Source organism: Camelus bactrianus, chromosome 16, assembly GCF_048773025.1.
Source record: "Camelus bactrianus isolate YW-2024 breed Bactrian camel chromosome 16, ASM4877302v1, whole genome shotgun sequence".
NCBI lineage: Eukaryota > Metazoa > Chordata > Mammalia > Artiodactyla > Camelidae > Camelus > Camelus bactrianus.
The window spans coordinates 53,548,134-53,567,579 of NC_133554.1; the positions used below are offsets into that span (position 1 = coordinate 53,548,134).

At 51.8% G+C, this 19,446-nt stretch overlaps 1 protein-coding gene and 1 non-coding gene across 3 annotated transcripts in view; one reads left to right on the forward strand and one right to left on the reverse strand.

Annotated features, from left to right (window-relative positions):
- The window catches only part of SDK2 (sidekick cell adhesion molecule 2), a 250,446-nt gene that overhangs the window by 94,088 nt on the left and 136,912 nt on the right, over positions 1-19,446 (reverse strand). For both annotated transcript variants that reach the window (XM_074343607.1, XM_074343606.1), the window contains exons 3-4: positions 10,977-11,083; positions 3,179-3,326 (exon numbers count right to left, since the gene is read on the reverse strand). In XM_074343607.1, coding sequence (XP_074199708.1) covers positions 3,179-3,326; positions 10,977-11,083 — 255 coding nt within the window. The remainder of the gene's footprint in view (positions 1-3,178; positions 3,327-10,976; positions 11,084-19,446) is intronic.
- Positions 15,417-15,489, forward strand: TRNAT-AGU (transfer RNA threonine (anticodon AGU)). Its single transcript has one exon. It is a non-coding gene; the product is annotated as a tRNA-Thr (tRNA).

Genomic DNA, 19,446 nt, shown 5'->3' on the forward strand with positions numbered 1-19,446 from the left:
TTCCGAACATGGAGTGGACCAGGAGGTGGACACCTGGGGAAGGGTTAATGGCCTTTGGACCTGCCCTTCCTCCCTCCTCCGCAGTAGGAAGGTCCCCGGGCTAGTAGCCTTCTGTGGGATGACCATCCCCTTGATAGAGTGCACACAGCTGTCTGTTTGTGGCACTCGGGAGGGCTTCTGGCCTGCTGCACCCCGGAGGCACCCACACTGAAGGAAGCTTCTGGCAGGGCGCGAACATCAGGGCTCCACTCTCAGGCAGGGGCTGGGTTATAGTTTCCAGCCACACTCCTCTGGGTTCAGTCTCCTAGGTCTTTCCCGCTTCTCTGACCGGCCCAGCCCCCACCCACCTTCCGTCCACCACTCCAATGAAGTCAGCCTTTTTTCTCCACTCCATGGGGGCCCAATTGATCATTTAATTAAGAACAAAATAAGTCATCTGCGAACCCACCCAAAGCCCCCAGCATGTGCCTCTGTTAGGAATCCTGTCTCCTGTTCAACAATGAGTATCAAGGAACGGGCGAGGGTTACTAATCTCGGCTTCCGCCAGGAGCGAGCGCGGTCCTCTGCAGCCAGCTCCGGCCTCCCGCGCCCCTGCGCCCCTGCGCCCCTCTGGCTGACTGCTTATTCATCAGATCCATATCTGATTTTGCCGAGATAAAATCCCCCGTGTTTTACCGTGCGTTGGAAGGAGAGCTGGAGAGGGTGATGTGACCATGAAGGTGTATGTGTGTGTGCTCGCTGAGATGGTTCTGTCCTGGTGCCAGAGGCTGTTGGGAATGAAAAGGGGGCTGAGGGCAGAGGCCAGGAATGACAGGAGGAGGTGGGAAGCTGTTAGGAAAGTGAGGTTAGAGAAGGGGTTTCATCCACCACAGCAAACGCAGTAGACGAACGCCCAGAGCCGCTCCCCCAGCCACAGCACGCGCTGCTAATCCACCATGCTGCTCCTCCCGCTGAGTCTGAGTGAGGCCTCAGAATCCTTCTTAACACAGTATTCCCAGCAGTCACTCCCCACTGACTGGCTTGCAGGATACCATCCTTGACACACCTAAGACATGTGAGATAACCTCAGAAAAGGGAGTTAGGAAGGGGGGGACTCACCTACCTGTCTCAGCACCTGTGTGGCTGAGTGGTCCCCCTCCTGCAGTTCAACCTCAGTGTCTATGTTAATGGTTAACCGTGCTCAGCTGGCTTTACTGAAACTTAATTAGGCCTCAGGGAGCCTGCTTCGACCCACACAGCATGAACCCACCTGTGAACCTGGGGATCGCCTCCAACTGTCACCTGCCAGGTGACTCTGTAGTCCACTCACTCAAGAGCAGAGTTAATTTCCCTGCTTCTTGAGGCTAAGTTCTACCAAGGGACTTGCTTTGACCAACAAGATGTTGGCAGTGGCTTGAAAAATCTGTTTGCTTCCTCTCTTGTTCCCCTGCAATTACCAGATGTCAGGGCTCACTGGCTGGAGGCTGAGACACGTGGGGCAGTTGACTCAACTGGTCATTCTCATTAACCAGCCCGAGCCAAGGGAGAGAGCCAGGCCCAGCTCACCCATCTGCAGGCTCACATGACAAATGCTTATTGTAGCAGGTCACTGGGGCCATTTGTTATGTAGCACTGTTGTGTCTGTAGGTAACAGATACATTTTAGAACAGTGGTTCTCAATTGAGGCTGCATGTTAGAATCACTGGGGAGCTTTTAAAGATCCCAACACCTGGGACACCCCATCTTGATGAAACCAGAATGTGTGAGGGGTAGAATCCGAAGATCTATTTTAAATTGTCCCAAAGGATTTCAGCAGGTACCCAGGTTGAGAATCACTGTTCCAGCCCCAATTCTCTCCAAGTGCAATCAACTTCATCCCTTTTATCCTGTTCTCACATCATTTCCGCCTCAGACAGAATGAAGGGCCTGACTCTGGGGTCAGCAAGTTTGGAACCAGCTGTGTGAGATGTGGCCAAGTAGTTCAACTTTTCCCATCTGTAAAGTGGGGATCGAATTAGCTACCCGATAAGGTGCTTGTGAGGGTCATTCATTCAACAATTATTTCATTCATTCCATAAATAGTTTTCATTCCACAAATACTTGAGTGTGCACTCTGGGGGTTGAAAAGGGAACGAGACAGGGGGCCTCTCCCCAGGAGGCCCCCTGTCTGTCCCTGAGGGGAGGGCGGTGTGGGGGTGTGCCTAGCCCAGGCCTGAGGACTCAGCAGGCCCTCAGGAAACAAGAGCCCTTGTGGTTGCTAGGAGATTACCAGTGATTACGATGGATTCCCTCCCTGGACCTCATGTTCCCCAGAGGCAAGAACTGTCCATTCTGACTCCTGCTTCCCACAGAGACCAGGACGGGCTGCACCCACAGTGGACCCACGGAATGAGCAGACCAGGACCAGGGTGGTCTCTTCGCCTCTGGGAGCAGGGGAGATGGGATTCCTGAAGAGGAAAGCCGGGCTGGCTCTCCCCGGGGGTCAGGAGGGCCGGCTGCCTCCCGGGTTTTACGCCACCCCTCCGCCCGCTCTCTGTGGAGGTGTTGGTCCCATCCCTCTGCCCACAAGCCCGGCTGCCACAACCCCTGCCCGGGCCACACAGAGGGGTCCTTGTTAGCGCTGAAAGGGCCTGTGTTCCTATTCCTGCCGGGCCTCCCCTGGCCTCACCTCTTCTCTGCAGCCAAAAGACACATGGCCCCGGGCACACCAGCGGACACCCGGCTACCCTCGGCCGGCAGGAACACCCCGGGCCACCCACCCTGCCGGGGAGATGCCAGCACCCCCCCCCCCGCCCCACGTGCCCTGGCATGGCTGACCTGAACCCTGGGTCTGTCACCACGGAAACAGAGCCTCTGTCTGTGCCTGTTTGGAGTTTTTAAGTGCTCTGAGAGGCAGGATTGTTCTCCAGCTGAGAGCAGAGCCACCGCCCTGGGATTCCCCAGGAAGGCCACTGAGCTGTCCGGGTTCCAAGACTCCACATGAACATTTCCAGAAAGGCCCTCATGAACCAAACTTCCATCACCTGGGCTGTCCCCAGTCTGCTGCATCCCAGAAGAGCTGAGAGAGGCTTCTGCGGAAAGGGCCCTTCTGCCTCAGCACTCTGGGGGGGCTCCATGTGGCTCCACACTCCACACTCTCCCAGGGCCAGACTCCCCCCACCGCCCCTCCCATCCCGTCCCCCAAGAGCAAGGTGCTCACATGCGGCTGCTGGGCGGGATCTTGCGGCCGTCCCGAAACCAGGTCACCTGCGGCCGGGGGAAGCTGGCGATGCGGGGAGCACGGATGACAGCGGCTTCTCCGTGGGAGACACTCTGGTGCTTCTCACCCTCCTCAAAGCTCCCCATGTCTGCGAGAGGGAAGAGCACACGCAGGGGTCAGGGCTGGAGGTCAGCTGCCAAGACTGCCTGGTTCCTGGGTTGGGAATGGTGGCGGCAGAAGGAAATTGTGGGGCAGACAGGATGACCATGAGGAAAGGGGACACCATGCTCAGACTACCCCTGTGGTCCCATCACCCCATCCATCACTATGACAATCCCTGCTTTGGAATTTATATCAGTTACTGAGACGCACAAAGTTACAAAGTTACAAAGACGCACAGCACAGTGAGGCTGAAATGTTGGAGTCTGGAGCTGAGAAAGGTTTGCTGCAGAGCCAAGAAGGGAGAATGGGTGGCTCATGCCACCAAAACCCCCCAAAGTCCTTGAAGGGTTTCAGCAAAGCATTTTTAAAGGCTAGGAGAGGGAGGGGCGCCCCAGGGTCTGTGATCAGCCGCATACAGTTCTGATGGGTTGATGGTGATCAATCTTAGGACGGTGATCAATCTTAGGCACCAGAAAGCCTGGGGGCTACGTGCTCATGATCATCAAGTAGTTAATTCCTTCCATTTGGTGGTGGTTTTAGCATCTGAAAAACTCGGGAAACCTGCATCAGATACTATTATTGGGTCCTTCAGAGCAGAGCTGCGGCAGAGGGCATGGGGGAGGGGTCTTTCCCAGAAGGACAACATTTTGCCCAAGGTCATGCCTAGTAAGTAACAGAAGAAGGACTCGAACTCGTGTCTCAGCGACCCCAAAGCCACTAGCGTTGCCGTCACTGCCTGCCGAGTGAGAACAAGGATGCTGACAGCAGACTCCATTTCTGGAGACACTCCATGGGCTGGCTCCTCCAGGGATGCTGTTGAGCCGTGGTACCCTGGTGAATCATGGCTTGCTCTGGTGACATTCCAGGCAGGACCCATCCCCCCACCCCCGTACAAAGAGAGGGCCGAGAGGAGAAGCAGGGGGTAAGCATTCCATAGTGACAGGAGGGGTGCATGACGTGGTGGGGGCTTCAGGACAAGAAAGGGCAAAATGTTGGCCTCGCTAAGCTCTCATTTCCTCATCCGTAAAGTGGAGTTAAGAAGAGCAGCCTCCTCATAGGTTACAGTCAGCGTTGTGTGAGATAATGCATGCGCGCGTCGGGCTGTATCTTCCCAAAGATGGAAAGATATCTTATCTCCCATTCCAGATGCTCCTCTTGCAGCGTGATTGACACTGCTCCCACTGAGAGGTGGGGCCTATGTCCCCACCTCTTGAGTCTGGGGGATTTGTGACTCCGTCAGTAGGATATGCTGGAAGTGATGCTATGCGACTTCCAAGGCTAGGCCATCAAAAGGCCTGGCTCTGTCTCTCCAGACACTCCTGCTTGGACTCCAGCTGCCATCTTGTAAGGAAGCTCAATCTTGCCCACACAGACATAGGAATAGCTCATGGGGAGAGGGACTGAGGTCCCAGATGGCAGCCAGCATCAACACTGGACGTGGGAACGAACAAGTGAGACCTCAGATAAATCCAGCCCTCGGCCTCTGAGTCTCCCACTGAGACCTCAGTCATCATAGAGCAGAGGTGACCCGTTCCTACCGTGCTCTGTCCAGACTCACAAAATGTGAGTACGGTAAATGATGGTGGCACACTGTTACGTTTGCGGATAATTTGTTTTGTAGCCATAGGAACAGGAAGAGTATACTAAAGTGCTGAAAACTAGGCCTAATACTTGTAGTATTAAAATATTGGAATCCTATCCATTTTTCACAGTTTAGTTTAAACATCAGCCTCTTCAACAAAGATCACCCTGTGCCACCCCAATGGTCCAAGAGCAAAGGCTTGTTTGAGCACTGAGCCTACGTCAGGTTTCTGTCTAGGTGGACTTCACACACATCGTCTCATTTAATCTGCATAACAAGACAAAACCTCAGCTTCCATAAATACACAGTTTTTAGTTGTTGATTAATTTCTATTACCTGGCTCTGCCTATAAAAAAGTTGCATCAATAAATCACATTGATTTCCGTTCTTACAATTTTATCTATTTAAAAAAACTTTTCACAGCATTCTGAAGATATATTTCAACAATTTAAAGCAATTTCATGGTAATAGTGTTTCTGTCTCCCCTCTCGGGTTTGATTAGCTCCATTTTGTCAGTGAGGAAATGAAAGCTCATGGAGACAGAGTGGCTTATCCAACGGGAGCAGTCAGGGCCAGGCAGGCCCACGTTCCAACCCGGCCCTCCCTCCGCATTGCCTCCTCGCCTCCTCTACAACTTATCCCCTGCATTAAACTCTTCACGCGCATTCTTTAACTCTTGCTACTCCATTGAAGGCTTCGAGGCTCAGTTATCTTCAATTATATTCATGAGCAAATCCCTGTAAGACACCTGTCCCCTAAACTCATCCAATACCGTCATGCAGTGACTCTTTGTTGAGTCCCTACTGTGGGTCAGGCAGTGGTAGGACCTCTGTGGTCCTGGTTAGGGGACAGGCACAAGCAAACCAATCCACAAACATTCAGGGACAAACTATGGCAACCGTGAAGAAGGAGGAACAGGGTTTTTCTACGAGAGGCAGCATTAAGGGAACCTACTTTAGCCTGGGAGGTGGGGTGAGGCTTTTTAAAGCAGAGACATAAGTAAAGGGTAGGTGTTAGCTGCGTGTGTGTGTGTGGTTGGGGCAGAGGGTGACAGTCTGGGGGAAAGGAGTATGTGAGGGCTAGGAGGTAGAAGAGAAGGGCTAGTAAGAGGAAATTTTAAAATGCCAATAGGGCAGGGTCAGTAGGTTGGATGGATGGATGTTTGGATGGATGAATGAATAGATGGGTGGATGGATAGATGGATAATTGGATGAGAGCAGGGATGGATGGATGGAGAGATGGAGGGATGCATGGATGGAGGAAATGAGGAATGGAGGGATGGATGGATGGAGAGAGGGAGGGATGGATGGATGGAGCAAATGAGGGATGCAGGGATGGATGGCTGTATATATATATGTATGTATGGTGGGAGGGACAGATGAAGGAAGGGTACAGCTGACTTTAGTCCAAGTTTTCCAGTTGACGCTCTCATCTGCCTTTCCGTTCCACAATCTCCTCTCACTGTGCCTCTTAGGCCCCCAGAACCCTCCCAATTCTCTCCACTCCACTTTGCCAAATGGGCTTCCTAGGTCTGCTTGGGGAGCGCCCCGCCTCTGCTCATGGGACCCAGGGCACAGGCGTGCATGGACGGTGCAGCAGTCGCCGGGGGGGCTGCGGAGGGAGTCCACTCAGCCAGCCTGTGTGGGACAAAGGCTGGAGGAAAGGACGGTCACACGCTGACAGGGCTGGGGACCCAGGATCTCCTCGGAAAACTCACTGCCACTGAGTTAGAAAGAGATAAGGGTTTGCTTCCCACACTTCCTCTCCAAAGTGCATGCTTGTTGATAAACCACGTTATGCCCCGCAGCGCGGATCCAACATCCCCCACAAATTCCTGCGAGAGCACAGACGTGGGGGCCTGGGGCACGGCTGCATGTGGCCTAAAAGTGATTCCTGATGTGTTTGTTATCTCTTGAAAGGTCTTGCAAAGGATGCATTCCACTTGAAAATATATTTATGGATTTCATTCATTTTTAAAACATGTTTTTATCATGAAATATGTCATGCATAAAAAAGAGCGAATATAATTACACGGGTAGGTTAAAGAAGAAGAACAGAATGAACGCTCATGTCCCCACCACCCAGACGAAGGAGCAGAACCCTAACAACCTCACCCCCTCCCCCACGGCGTCCCCTCCCCCCAAGGGGCGGCTACCGTCTTGAGTGTGGTGTCAACCCTGTCATCGCTTTTTTTCTTTCTTTCAAGTTTCACGTGCAGATGCTTCCTTAAACAACTGATGGTTAATTCAGTCTGTTTCTAAGCCCTTTGTACCTGTGATTATTTTGCATGTCATCTACTGTGATGTGCTTTTTTGTGTCTGTGTGCAACATTTTTGGGGGGGTGGGCACTCCATCTCTGTCTTTGCGCTTGGTTTAGTCGTTTTCATGGCTGCTTGGATGTCGGGGTATCAAGATAGCACAGTGCTGCTGCAGGCTGGGTTTGCTACCAGTGCTTTGCTGTCCTGCTAAGAACAGTCTCATGTGCCTCCCCTGCACACACGGCTGAGAGACTTTCCCTAGAGGTTGTGCCTAAGGGTGGAACTGCCGGGGTGTAGGCTGTGCACACGTCAATCTTATGAGATAACGCCAAGCTGTTTTCCAAATGTGCACCAATGTGCCAGTTCACACGCCCACCAGCAGTGGTGGGAGTTTCTCTGAACACTTGGTCTCGCTAGCCTCTTTGGTTTCTGCCAATCTGGTGGGCAGGGGACGGTGCCTCATGGGATGGTTTTGTTTGTTTCTTATGAAAATGGTGCTTCTCCCTCCAATTATGCCTCTGCCCCTCAACCATCTATGACTTCCACTGCATTCTGAGTAACATCCAAACTCTGACTGTGTCTTTGAACACCACCATCTGTCCCAAAGGCCCTGCCTCCTTGGCCAAATCTCTTCCACATCTCCATCCTCTGTTCAAGTCATTCAACTCAATTCTCCACATTCAGGTTGCGAATTAAGAAAAATGGGCCCGGGGGAGAGGGTGTAGCTCAAGTGGTAGAGCACATGCTTAGCAGGCACGAGGTCCTCGGTTCAATCCCCAGTACCTCCTCCAAAGAACCAAACAAACCTAATTACCTACCCCCCCTAAAGAAAAAGAAAAGAAAAACAGGCCCACGGGTGGCATTTTGGGGGCATCACCCCCAGCCCATGTGACAACAGGCTTATTACCCTCAACTCTCATTTTGTACGAGTGCTGTCAAGTTGCCTGGCAGGCCAGGCTCCCCCGTGGGGCAGGGTCCCTTGGCCCTGCGGGGTGTGCGTGGGCTTGTTGGTGGGGCTGGGGGGCTCCAAGTCTGAGCCATCTGCCAACCTCGTGAGGGCTGGGATAGGGCTCGGGGTGGTCGCTCAGGTGAGGAGGACTCAGAGGCGCCCACAGGATCTGACTGCTGACTCCAGAAGGCTCTCCCACCTCTCAGCCATTCAGCCCATTTGGCACATGCCAGAAATTTATAGCGACTCGGGGTGGGGCCGGGAAGGGTGCTGGGGAGAGGGGGTGGATGTTTTATTGACTTCCCCTTAATTGCTGTAATTAAAAACATGTAAAGAATCTTTTTGTAATGACTTTGCCATTATCATTCGTTGTTAGCACAGCTCCCTTATTAATTTCTCATTAGAACCCAACCCACACCCCCTTTTTGGCAAGTGGGATGGGAGCCAGGGGTGGGGTCTGCCTGGCCTGATCTGATCCCCGGAAAGGGCCCCAAAGGGCGGCAGTCACTGGGGGAACTGGCAGCTTGAATCCCCAGGACAAAACCCTCCCATCCTGGGAAGCGGAAACCACAAAAGAGGGGAGATGGGGGGTTTGGAGAAGAAGCAATATCCACTCATCCTCAGTTGCTGTGCGCCCGCGAGACTGTGTAAGAGAAACAGACGGAGAGAAAGATACAGACTCAGGAGGTCTGTAGAGCACAAACCTGGGGGAGCCCAGGCCTGGGATAGGCGAGGGAGGTAAACGATTTAAGGAGGCACCCACTGTTAGGGTCCTCCAAGAGCACAGTGAGTACCTGAGAGGGAGCACTTCCTTAATTTTTGCATCCCTGTTGCCTCACTCTACCCTTAGCCCTGGAGAGCAGAGGGGGCGGTAGGAATGTACCTCCACAGGTAGACAGAATGAGAAAGGTTGTGAGTGTTTACTCCAGGACGCCTTCCCTGCTTGGCCTGGTGGAGACAAGAAAGTACTTGGCCATCCAGAGCATTTCCCCAGCTGTGCGCTGTATAGGATGGTTTCCGTGCACTGATTGATTATGCCTCGTTACAGCCTGGTCATGTAGGTACTAATATTAACATTCCTTTTTATACACGAAGGCACAGAGAAGTTAAGTCACCTGCCCAAAGTCACACAGCTTGGGTGGGTGGGACTTGAACTTGGGGACAGGAAGATACCTGTGGGTCTGGGGATGGGACCCGTGCACATGCTGGGCTGGTTTCGATGGAGCATCCTCATTTGAGAAGGAGTATGCATGTGGTTGGGGAGCAGTCCGGGGGCTGAGCCCTGGATCCTGGACCCCTATCACTGCCAAGGAAAGATGCACTTTGGCCGCACAGACACTGGTTTAGCTTCCTTTCTCTTTCTGATCAGCAGAGCCAGCCCAAGGGGGACTGTCATCTCATCTCAGGGGCTTTCAACTCCAGAGAGTTTCTGTATTGTCTCCTAGGAGCCAAGGGCTTGGAACAGACACTCAACCCACAGAGCTCGGACTGACTGGTGTCCCGAATGGCAATTCCAACTGTACACACAGGCACGTACACACACAGACACACAGACATGCTGCCACGTGCACATCGGTGAACAGAGGCAGACCCATCCGGACCCACACATGTGCACACACACGTGCATGAACCCACACCCACCCTGGAGCACACATACACGTACAGACATGCTCAGTCTCTCTGGAGGTTGACCTGGGACCGTCCCTGGACCACTGGACGCTGGGCGCTGGCTAAACGGAGCTCCGTGGGAGTCCTCCAGCCGGCTGAAAGCGGCCCCGATCCATCATTTTAATTCCAGGCTTTTCCACTTCTCGGAGTCAGCTGAGCCTTTAGTGCTGATTTATGGGACCATCGGCCCTCCACTTCTGATTATGGTTGTTTTCTATAATTATTATAAACACTCTGCCTCACTTGAGGTTTTCGTCTAGATTTCTCTTCCCTACTTCTCTCCAAGCAGCAAGCTCTCTCTTTTGTGCTAAATCAAAGTCAAGCCCCCGTGGGCCCTGGATGAGAGGGTGTCCTTTTATTTTATTTTTTAATTTCAGTGCCCGTTAAGGCTTTCCACACTCCCAAGGCCCACCGTGCAATCTGGGACCCTGCCCTCTAAAAATCCCAGAGCGAAAGAGCCCATGATGAGGCTCACACAGAAGCTATTTCAGAAGGGGCGGGGGGAGGGCGGTCTGGGAAGGGAGTACTGAGTCACAGGGGAAGGGTGTTGATTGATGCTGTTTTGGGGATTGGTGACAATGGGGGAAGGTTGTTACCCCAAAGGCTCCGGGAAGCCCTTTACTCTCTGCCTGCCTGGCCCTTTCAGGAGTCCCCTCTCCCTCCCCTCTCCCTCTTAGAGTTACACTACCCACCATGAGGCATCTCCCAATGCCCCCTGAGATGGTGGGGACCCCCATGCTGTTATTGCTCCAGGGCTGAGCAAGCTGGGGGATGGAAAAGTTAAGGTCACAGGAGACCCCAGGAAGTCTGCCATTATGAAGGTCCCCCAAGTTTGAGGCCAACCTCAGCCAGAAGCAGCCCAGGAAGCAGGTGACAGGGCCTCCTTTTAAAAAAAGGAAGCAGCTGGTCCCATCTAAAAAGAGCTGAGCTCAGAGCCAGCAAATGTGTGCTCACTGTCAGTGGTGTGGCCTGGAGAGCTCCCGCCACCTTCCTGGGCCTCAGCTCTATCGACTACAGGATGAGGACGAGGATGGCGGGGAGGCCCACCATGAGCACCCATGAACATGGGAGGCTGCAGCTGGGGTGTGGCTCTACCCAGCACCTGGCTAGTGGGTGAGGGCTCTGCGGAGCCGCTCCTGCTCCCCAGCCCACCCTGCCCGAGTCCCCTCTTGTACTCACAGGCCACTTGGACCTCGGTCTGCCGCTGCAGCAGGGCACCCATCCGATTTCGCACAATGCAGCGGTAGAAGCCGGCGTGGGTGCGGTCCAGGCTGGTGATCATGTACCTAGGAGGCAGATGAGACAGCCAGTGAGCAAGTCAGGCAGCTGCAGGGATGCCCAGGTCAAACTGAGGTCAGAGGGCAGAGGTCACCACATCACCCTCTTCCGTGATGAAGGGTACCAGGGAGCTCAGGACTCTCTGGCAATACCATGGGGTCACAGAAAGGTCCTTATCAATAAGGAGGTCCTCCCCAAAGGCTTTTGCTCAGAGGCCCAGGAAGGAGCCTGCACTTCCCCAAAGATGGAAGGTGTTATGCCTGAGTCCTTGACCCTGGCTGTGATCAGGCCTCCCAGGGCTGTGCTGGGTCTGTTGGAGGCTACTGTCCTCCCCTGCCTGTGACTCACGTGACTGAGAAAGGTGGGGACATTTATTTTAGCCAGCCAGAACTGCGTTGTAGATACTAATTTAAATGGATGGAGATGACAGAGGCAGGGGAATTTACATGTTTCCCCAATTGCTTTGCGTCAGTCCCTCCTTAAAGCTACAGAAAGCGCCCCTGCTGCACTGTGGAGGGCAAAGAGCCATCCAAGCAGGCCCGGTTGGCCTTCTGAATGTGTGGGCCCTGGGCCAGGATGCAGAAACCCGAGGAGGCCCCTTGAGAGCTGGCTCTGGGAGCACATCACCGGCCCAAAGAGCTGCAGGGTCTGGCGCTGGGGGAAAGGCAGCTGCAGAGCAGGTGTGTGGGGCGCTCACCTGTCTGAGAGGCAAGGAGGAGGCTAGGCTAGGTCAGGGAGAGGAGCTTCTGGCAGCTGGACATGGCAGGTGAGGGTACTCTCTTGTATGGAGGGGGCTAGTTCCCCTGGTACCCACCCCATGATCACCCTTCCTATCCCTGGGCTGTGAACGGCCTAGTAGCAACCTCAGAGAATCAAAGGGTTTTTGCCTAGGATAGCTCCCCAGCTTTGGGTGTCCTAGGGTTTGCTCAACTGACTTCGTGAACAAGCCCATTGCCACCTGCTCCCAGGCTATGCCAAGTCTGGGACAGAGCTACCTTATTCCTAGGAGTTGTCAAGTTTTACATGAGTTCTAGCCAGTGCCTATCTTCACCATCATCATCATCATCATCATCATCACCACTACCACCGTCATCATCATCACCACCACCACCATCACCACCACCACCATCATCATCACCACCACCATCATCATCATCACCACCACCACCATCATCATCACCACCACCATCATCACCACCACCACCATCATCATCAACACCATCATCATCACCTCATAATGATGAATCTATGAAACTACCGCTTTCGGAGCACCCTCAATGCTTCAGGTGCTGTGTTAAGTACTTCTCATTCATTTCTTCATTTCACACAGCAGTTCCCAGACTATCAGATATCATGGATCGGTAACACTTAAAACACTGGGACATTGTGCTGTGCACCAGAAATGGACACGTAGTAACTGACTGCACTTCAATAAAAAAAAATTTTTTTAAATGGGGCCATACGTAAGATTGTCAACCTTTTACCTTGCCAAGTGAGATCATTCAAACCAACCAACCAACAAAGCAAACAGGCAAACCATCAGGCAACAAAAAACAAAAACAAAAAACAAAGAGAATATTAAAGACCAGGCAGGGAGAGACAAATAAATAGAAATGATCAGTATTTTATTTTAAAAAGAAACGCTTTTCTGAGATCTCAGAAAGAAATGTAATCTCAGTAGAAAAGCAATTTTAATGAATTTTAAACGTAAATTTTATGCTGAGCCTACTACACTAACTTCACTTATCTCATTGTAGGGGGACAGGTGCAAATGGTCATGGGTCTGAATTTGAGAGTCGTTTTTACCTAATGTCCCTGCTAATTCTATGGAGGGGATACTTTTAAGCACACCTTCATTTTAGAGGTGAGGAAATTGGGGTTCAGAAATATCAGATCACTGCCCTGTGGTCTCACAGGCAGTAAGAGGCAGGGCCAGGGTCTCACAGAGCCTTTCTGTCTCCAAACCCAGCTGCTAACCAGTTCAACACTGACATCACGCCCCCAAAGGGCCCCGCCTTCCATCCTGGGGCTACAGGAGCCCCAGACTCACAGGTGGGGTGTGCCAAGCTTGCTCTGGCTCTGCAGCATTATCCAGAACCTTCTGGCAGTCCGAGTCTCTTATCTCTGCCACCGGCTGCAGCTCTTATCTGTCCCTCGCCGCTATGCACCGCGTGATGATGGGGAGATAGCAGGCACCCAAGTGCTGGCAAATTTCCCATTTTCCCTGTACCCCCGCCCTCAAGCCCATCACAGGCTCTCTCCCGCCTCTGCCCCATCACCCCTTGGGAGTGGGGACAGCTTTGGGGAAGCTGTTTGGGTCTCAAAAGGGATGGGGTGACCCGAGAGGGAAGATGGAAAGAGAGATTGGCTAGAGAAGTGCTCTATTGTTGAAAATGGAATCAGATATTATTAAAGAAAGCACCAGGGAGAGGAAGAGGAACAGAAATGGCCAAACAGACTCACAAAAAGATGGTCAGCCTCTGTCACAATGGAAGTCCAATCAAAAGAAGACAATATTCACGTATCAGATCACCAAAGATGTTCTTGTCTGATTACACCCATGGCCAGAGTGAGGGGGAGGAGGGGCTGACCTCCCGTCTATCGGCTGGTGGAAGCGTAAATCGGTCCAGCCTTTGGGGCAAAATCTACCAAGATAAGAATATGCAAGGTTTTTGACACAGAGGCTGCACTCCAGGGAGTGGGCCTTTTGGATGTACCTGCAAACACGTGGCAAAAACAGGTACAAGGATGCTCACTGTGGCATTGCTTGTAATGGCAGAGACAAATAAACAAAGACTAGGAGCAGCCTAAACATCCATCAAAAATGGAATGGAATCGATTAATGAGGCTGCAGCCACAGAATGAACGAGGATCACCTGTACGGGATGAGACAGAACGGTCCCAAGACGCACACAGCATGGAAAAGAAGTGGAAGCTGGGGAGGGGGATGTTTATGGAAATGAAAACACGAGAGAGTAAGAAGCTAAACAATATCACAGCTAAGCATTAGGGACAAGAGTGATAATGTGTCCCTGTCACTTGGTATTTGCGGACACAGGCTACCAAACCCTTCATCCAATGTTTAGGATCATGCAAGTGGCCCAATAAAAATAATCTGAGTTTGTGAGTGAAAAAAAAAAAAAGGCAAAAGAATATTGTAAATGGTAAGATACCACGCAAGTAAACTGCAATAGTATATATATTTGTATATATTTGCACACACGTAATCGCATATACGCTCTGGCACATACATAAAATTTTTTCAGGATGGATACTCTGGAACATGTTATTTCTCTTTTGGGAGAAGTACTCGGGATGCAGAGGGAGGGAAACTTCTACTTTTCGATTTTATGTCTTTCTATGCCATCAGAATGTTCTTTATCGTATGCATATATTGCTTTTATTTTTAAAATAAAATTTAAAAAATGCACTTTGAGCATATAATTTCAGTATGTATTATAAAAAAAGACCCCAGGGACTCACTGGATCTGTGTTTGTCTGCTGATGTCAGGAATGTGTGGTGAAATTTAAACTTTAATAAAAGTAGATTTTTGCAGAAAGCTCTACATTTGCTTCAGCCAGGAAGCCTAGGACCCCACCTGGGGGCCTTGAGGAAGGGTAGCTGGGCTGTAGGTCTGCCTGTCCCCAGAGGCCAGTGGAGGAGGGCTGGCTCTGGGCCTCCCCTTGGTCCCCACTGTGGTGAGGGTGGGCACTCCTTGGCTGGGCAGAGTATGAGTGCAGCCCCTCTCTCCCCCCGCTGTTCTGGTAGACCTATTTCTGGCTGGTAGGCAACCTTATTTAAAGTAATCCTTCTGCCCACTTCCTTTTCTACCAGGGAAACCCGCTTCACTCCACCCAAATTGTGGCTCTCGCCTCTCTGCCCCCAGAGGAAGTTGGCCAGCATCCCTGCAAATCCAGCGCGGCTCTGTCAGCACTGTAAGTATCCCAGCTAATCACAGGCACAGCTCATTATCCCCTAGTGTTCCCCCTTGGGTCCTCGGGAGCCTCCAGCTCCATCTGCCCCACCCACCTGTAACTGCCAGCCTTGCAGGGAACTGGATGAGCTCCGTCCTGTCCAGGTCCCCGCCAGGGGCAGAGGATGGATGGTACTGCCCTGGGCAGCCAGACCCAAGAGAGAGCCTACTGTTGGAGAGAGCGCGGGGGCTCCTGATTAGGGAAAATTAAGCTTGACTTCTGCTTCTGCACTTTCTTAGGAGTGTGGCTTGGGCAAGTTATGGAAACTTGCAGGCCTCGGTTTTCCCATCTGTAAAATGGGGACAATAATGGCTGTCTTTACAACATTGTAAGTCAAATCCACTTCAGTTAAAAAAAAAATTAAGAGGTGGGTATGGCTCAGTGGTAGAGTGTGTGCCTAGTATGCACAAGGTACTGGGTTCAATTCCCAGTACCTCCATTAAAAAAAAATAAACAAACCTAATTACCCCACCCCCTAAAATAAAGAAAAATGGCCATCTTTGTGTTTTTAATTGAAGTATAGTTGCTGTACAATATTACATAAGTTACAGGTGTAAAATATGGTGATTGACAATTTTTAAAGAATCTTTATACTCCATTTATAGTTATTATAAAATATTGGCTACATTCCCTGTGTTGTACAATACATCCTTGTAGCTTATTTTATGCCTAATAGTTTGTACCTCTTATTCCCCTCTGCCTATATTGTACCCTGCTTCCCTCTCCCCTCTGGTAACCACTCGTTTGTTCTCACATCTGTGAGACTGCTTCTTTTTTGTTCTATTCACTAATTTGTTGTATTTTTTAAAGTCCACATATAAATGATATCATACCATATTTGTCTTTCTCTGTCTGACTTATTTCACTTAGCATGGGCCCTCCAAATCCATCCATGTTGTTGTGAATGGCAAAATTCCATTCTTTTTGATGGCTGAGTAGTATTCCTTTGTATATACACACCACATCTTCCTTATTCATTCATCTGTCAGTGGACACTTAGGTTGCTTTAATAATGGTCGTCTTTGAGGTAAGCCCTGGGCTTACATTCCTGGCACAAATGCTTGTCACATGAGGGAGTAAATGTCTGAGTCACTGGCGGGGAGGTTCAGAGAGGAGGATGTGGAGGCTGTGGCAGGACCCCACCCAAGTGAGGACCTTATAAGGGCTCCTTACCAAATATCAGGGGAGCACAGATCCCTGTGCTGGCAGATACTTTGGCTCCCCAGTGGAACCCCAACTGTCCCAGCCACCAACAAAGGATCTGCCACTCCCCTGGCTCATCTCATCCTTCTAACTGGTAAGGGGGCCTTGCCTTGGTCCCTCAGCTTCCAATAGACTGTATCCTCTTGTCGACCCTCCTTCAGGACACTGGGGACAGCAAGGGAATGGTAGCTTCTTGGCTCCAGTGAACCTCCCTCCACCAGGCTGACCTCCCTCCCTCCCAGTCACCTGTTTGCACTCTCCTCCTAGCGGACCTGCCATCTCATTCTCCATCTGATGAGGAACAGCTGCAGGGACGTGGCTCCAGCAGCTGGAAATACCCAGATTCAGCCGACTCTAGGCCCCCTTCAAAGGACCACTTATTTATTGATTTATTATAGGAAATATATTCCCAGGATTCAAAATTCAAAGAATAAAAGGTACACAAGGACACGTCTCTCCCACCCCTGTCTGCCAGCTGCCTGATCATTCCCAGCTCCCAGCACACACAGAGGAGACCACTCAGTTTCTTGTATAACTTTTCCGAATTTCTTAAGCAAATGCAAATGCATAATGGCTCCCTCTTTAAGCAGGAGACACTGTCTGCGCAGTTCTGCCCCCGATTTGTGCAAGTGACAGGTTGTTGGCGACCCTCCCATCACTGCACTTAGAGCGTCCTCAGACTTTTGACACTGCAGAGCAGCAGGCAATCTCCAGGATGGGGGTAGTTTGGCTTTCTCCCAGTTAGATGGTCAAAGGGAGAAGGTGCTGGAGAGAGGGCCTTGGGGCCGGGCTTGGGGCCAGGGAGGGAAGAAAGGAAGACACACAAGAACCCACACTGTCTGCTCTGCCCCATCACAAAGTGCCCTGGTTTAACCTGCGGGACCCTGGCGGCTCAGTTCCATCTTCAGAGATGAAGGGCTGGGCTCGGAGTGGAGGACACACGGCGACAACACGGGGAAGAACCAGGACAGATAATTGGATTTTTAGAAACACAAGACGGGCAAGGGAGAAATCACTGCCAAAAAAAATGTGCCGTCTTCTCCAGCACACGGGGAAACACACGATGCCCTTTTTGGTTCGAGTCCTTGAGTGTCACAGTTGATATTTAAAATGATTCTTACTCGCATTAAATAAGATATTTCAATTCCACAAAGCTGTCAGGAGCTGATGCGGACACCAGAAATAATAGGCACGCTCTCCTTGTATTGTCCTCGTTCATAAATCAGACGCCGGAGATGCGTGTGTGATGTTCCCATGGAGGATGGGTGTGTGTGCACATGCACATGCACGCACACACAAACACACGCATACCCGTGCACACTACCTTTGTGCACACACATATGTGCACATGCTCCCGCCCATGTACACACTCCTACACACACCCCAGGCACTCACATCCATGCACACGTGTACATGTGTACAGACACAGACCTGTGCAACCCACACCCACACTCACACATACATGTGCGTCCTCATCACACAAATGTACTCATGTACACACCCCCACGTGTACTTACATGCACATGTGCACACACGCCTATATACTCATGCAAGGCACATCCGTGTGTGCACCCATGTACACAGACACTCGCGCAAACCACATCTGCACACTCATGCACACACGTGTGCACGCACCAATCCACATGAACACATGCTCATTCACTCATGCAAACACACACATGCAAGCAGGTACCATGCCCAGGTGAACACGCGTCCTTGGCCACGCCCCTCTGAGGCACAGCCAGTCCACTCCGCTTAGTTACAGGCCCCCCGACCCTCCCCCTCGGGCTGAGGCCACAGCCTCAGGGCTTCACTGTTTGGATGCACTCAGGAGAGAGGGATGGCCACTTATAGGCAGGCACTGTCCCACCCAAGGGACACCTAGGGTCGAGGTGTCCCTCAGGGACACAGATTTCTGAAACACCGGCCCCTTGGCTGGTCCTAGGGCTTTTCTCCCCATATGGGGGTGGGGGGAGGAGGAGCAGCTCTGAGGTTGGGGGTAACAGAGGTCCCCCAGCTATGCCCCCTCCCCTGGCTCCCCACCACCCTCCTGCCAGGCCTCTGCCTCTGCAGTGAACTGTGCTCAGGGAGGGAAGGCGGCTGGGCCACCACATCCACTGGGGGGGTCACTACGAGCGCCATCAGCAGGTATCCCCGAGGACGGCTGTGCCTGGGCAGCAGAGATCGGGGACCCGGGCTTCCTTCCCTCTTCCCAAAGGCTTTCAGGCAATAGCGAGGCAGCAGCTCCAGGGTGTGTATGTGCCCATGTGTGCGTGTCCTCAGAAACCTGCGGGCACACACGCGTCCCTGCCTGCAGCAGGGGACAGCCGGTGCTCCAAGAATAGGCCCTGAGGTGCTGGCAGCCCAGAAATGGATCCTGTAATATGGGTTTGCTTTGGCAAAGATTCTTCAGGGAAGAAGGCACGACTCGGTCCAGGGTGATTTAAAGGGAAAAGTACCAGGTAATAAAAAATAATAATAATGAACCATTACATAATTAACCTAATTATTCTTAGGATAAGAAATGTCCCTGTTCTGAGGGCTCTAAATACACCAAGTCAGCTAAGCTCACCATACTGTAGGAGGCCCGTGCTCATTCACAGAGGAGAAAACTGGGGCCCAGAGTGATTAAGTAACTTGCCCCAGGTCACACAGCTAATAGTACCTAGCACGCTGGGACAGTCCAGCACAGAGCAGACAAGTCTCAACTGGACACGTACCGGATGGTTTGGGGTCTCTCATTCCTGGGGTTTGCTCTGAAGAAGGGTTGTTTTGACCGTCCACACTCCCCCTTACACACGGAGGGACCAGGGGTGATGGAGGAATAGAGGTGTTTCTGAGCATGGCCTGTGAATTTGGTCTGGGGCTTGTTAAAGAGGATGCTGTTGCTAAGAGTAACGGCCTAGTAACAGTGGAGACCCTGGGGGAGGAGGCTTGGCTGCTCTGGAAAACTCTTTAGCGGGACTTTTGCTTATGGAAGGCGGTCAGGTATGCGAGGGGTCAGGAACGGAGCTAAACTGTTCTGTGTGATGGTCGCCGGCGCGTGGAGCCTTCCCTCCCACAGCATCACTGAGGATCCTGAAATCATGGCGGGGTGGGGCAGGGGTGAAAGAGAGAAAGGGACGGGGGGGACACAGAGACACGAGGAGGGACAAAGAGAGACAGAGAGAGGGAGACAGAGGAGAGAGAGGGA